Source organism: Arachis ipaensis, chromosome B01 (assembly GCF_000816755.2).
Source record: "Arachis ipaensis cultivar K30076 chromosome B01, Araip1.1, whole genome shotgun sequence".
Lineage (NCBI taxonomy): Eukaryota > Viridiplantae > Streptophyta > Magnoliopsida > Fabales > Fabaceae > Arachis > Arachis ipaensis.
Window position 1 is genome coordinate 41,874,779 of NC_029785.2, and position 2,168 is coordinate 41,876,946.

Below are 2,168 nucleotides of genomic sequence, written 5' to 3' on the forward strand. Positions count from 1 at the left end.
TATTGAAGGAGTTGAAATAGGTCCTCATATATCGACATGTAACAGATCAAAACAATTGAGGAATTCAGTAATGCTGTAAGAAAAAAGCAATCGTTTTTGCTTTGCCAAGTGGCACGAATTACATGGGTTTATTTGTTCATTACAAGCAATAACAGGATGAGTTTTATGCATTATTTCTAATCTGTGTTGGAGAATGTGTCCTAATCTAAAATGCCAAAGTGCATGCGTTGCAGTATATGAATGAGCATCATCTGCAGGTGCTTTATTTCTTGTTACAGCTGCTGCAACAATCAGATGTGGGTGATGTGAATTATACATGAAATGGTTGTTTGATGATAGCTTCCTTTTGGTGTGGAGTGAGATCGAGGCTTGACGAGTCATTAGCTTTCTTCTGGCAATAGATTAGACTGCATTGGCTGAGATCATCATCACTTTTCTTCTCAGCAGGTGCCTCAGCAGCCATGTAATTGATGCTGCTAAACTGCCTTTGCCTCAAATGAGGTGGCAAACCATGCTTCTTATAACATGTGTCAATTGTGTGTCCTGGTTTGTCGCAGAAGGTGCACTGCATCCTACTGCCTCTTCCTCTTCCAGTTGCATTAGATCTTCCTCTTCCTCTGCCTCTCCCTTTATTTCTATCATCATTGAAGTTTGATGTTGCTTTGTTGAGGAAGATTTTGGTTTCTTGAGATTCATTAAATTGTCGCTCCTGCTGTGTGAGCATGAAAAAGGCAGTGTCGATGTCAGACAGAGGATCCATAAGCATCAATTGTGATCTAGGAACAGAATATTGTTCACTAAGTCCCCTGAGAAATCTGGTTGTGTGGTCTTCGCATCTATACTCCCTCATGACTTTCAATCCACAAGAACAAATTGAATCACAAGATTCACAATTAGGAACGGGCCTGAAATTGTCCAAATCCTCCCAAATCAATTTCAGCTTTGTGTAGTAAGCTGTTATACTAGCATCTCCTTGCTTCAATTGAAAGAGTTCCTCTTGTAATTCAGCCACTCTGAACTTGTCACCTTGATAGTATCTGCGTCTTAAATCTCTCCAAAGATTTGAGGCATTGTTATTCCATATGACACTTCCTGCGATATCTGGACTCAAAGACAAATTTATCCATGACACAATGTACGTGTTGCACCTCTCCCAGGCTTCGAATAAGGGATCATTCTCATTTGGTTTTGTTATCGAACCATCAATGAACTTCAATTTGTTCTTTGATTTCAAGGCTAACAACATGGCTCTGCTCCAAGAGTTGTAGTTATGTGCATTCAATGTAACTGGAATTAAATGATTACCAGGACTTTCACCAGGATGCAAAAAATACGGACTTGCTGGATCTTGCATCGGATTGACTGTGTTCTTGGCTACATGAGCTTAGATTGCTGAAATCTGACTTAGGAAGTTTGCAATTGATTGGGGATCCATTGAATTGAAGTTTGCAGACTGATTTTGATTTGCTTCCATTGTCAATCAAGATTAAAGAAATTCGAAGAAATGTTGAATCGAAAGGGATTTCAAGAACAGCTCCAAGAAAAGGAACGAAATCTGAGAAAGAGAAAAGAGAGGAAGGGGAAGAAAGGCAAGAAATTAACCAGGTCGATGAATCTGTGAAGATGTCAGATTCAGATCTTTCACTCTCGGTCTCGCTAATCGGAGCAATAACCTCTCTTCCACGCTCACCGCACCATGTGAAATTTCATGGAAGAGAGGATTAAGCTCTCATTAGACTCTGTTGTATGAGTCCAAGAGTGAAGCAGAAATCAAATTGGGAAGAAAACCAAGAAGTTGAAAATGGAGGAGCTGTGTTTACAAAGAATGTAAAATTGGAAGAGAAATGAGAATTAGCATTGTGCAGTTCTCTAATCGATGAAAAATGAAAACTAACTTTTACAGTAAGGATTTCACAAGCCATTTATATATATTAACACGTGCAGCAAACTAACTACAACTAACTACACTTCTTAACAACTGGCACTAATAATTACTTTACAATTTCAGCATTTATTCCTTGCACTTAAGTTACAACTAAGTTCAGGAAACTAGAGAACGAACGAAAAATATAAAATATTACAACAAATTTTGTCTTGGTTGCAAAATAACCAAATTCAACTTTTGACTGACTATTGTATTATCTTCGGTTCATAATCACAAGGAATAG

General features: G+C 38.2%; 1 protein-coding gene across 1 annotated transcript; it reads right to left on the reverse strand.

Moving 5' to 3' along the window:
• LOC107606091 lies at window positions 311–1,354 on the reverse strand. Its single transcript, XM_016308066.1, has one exon. It carries the CDS (start codon window positions 1,352–1,354, stop codon window positions 311–313), a length of 1,044 nt encoding a protein of 347 aa, XP_016163552.1.

Bases quoted from the DNA above. Each gene is read 5' to 3' on its own strand.
- LOC107606091 (XM_016308066.1), bottom strand. From the start codon at position 1,354: ATGCAAGATCCAGCAAGTCCGTATTTTTTGCATCCTGGTGAAAGTCCT.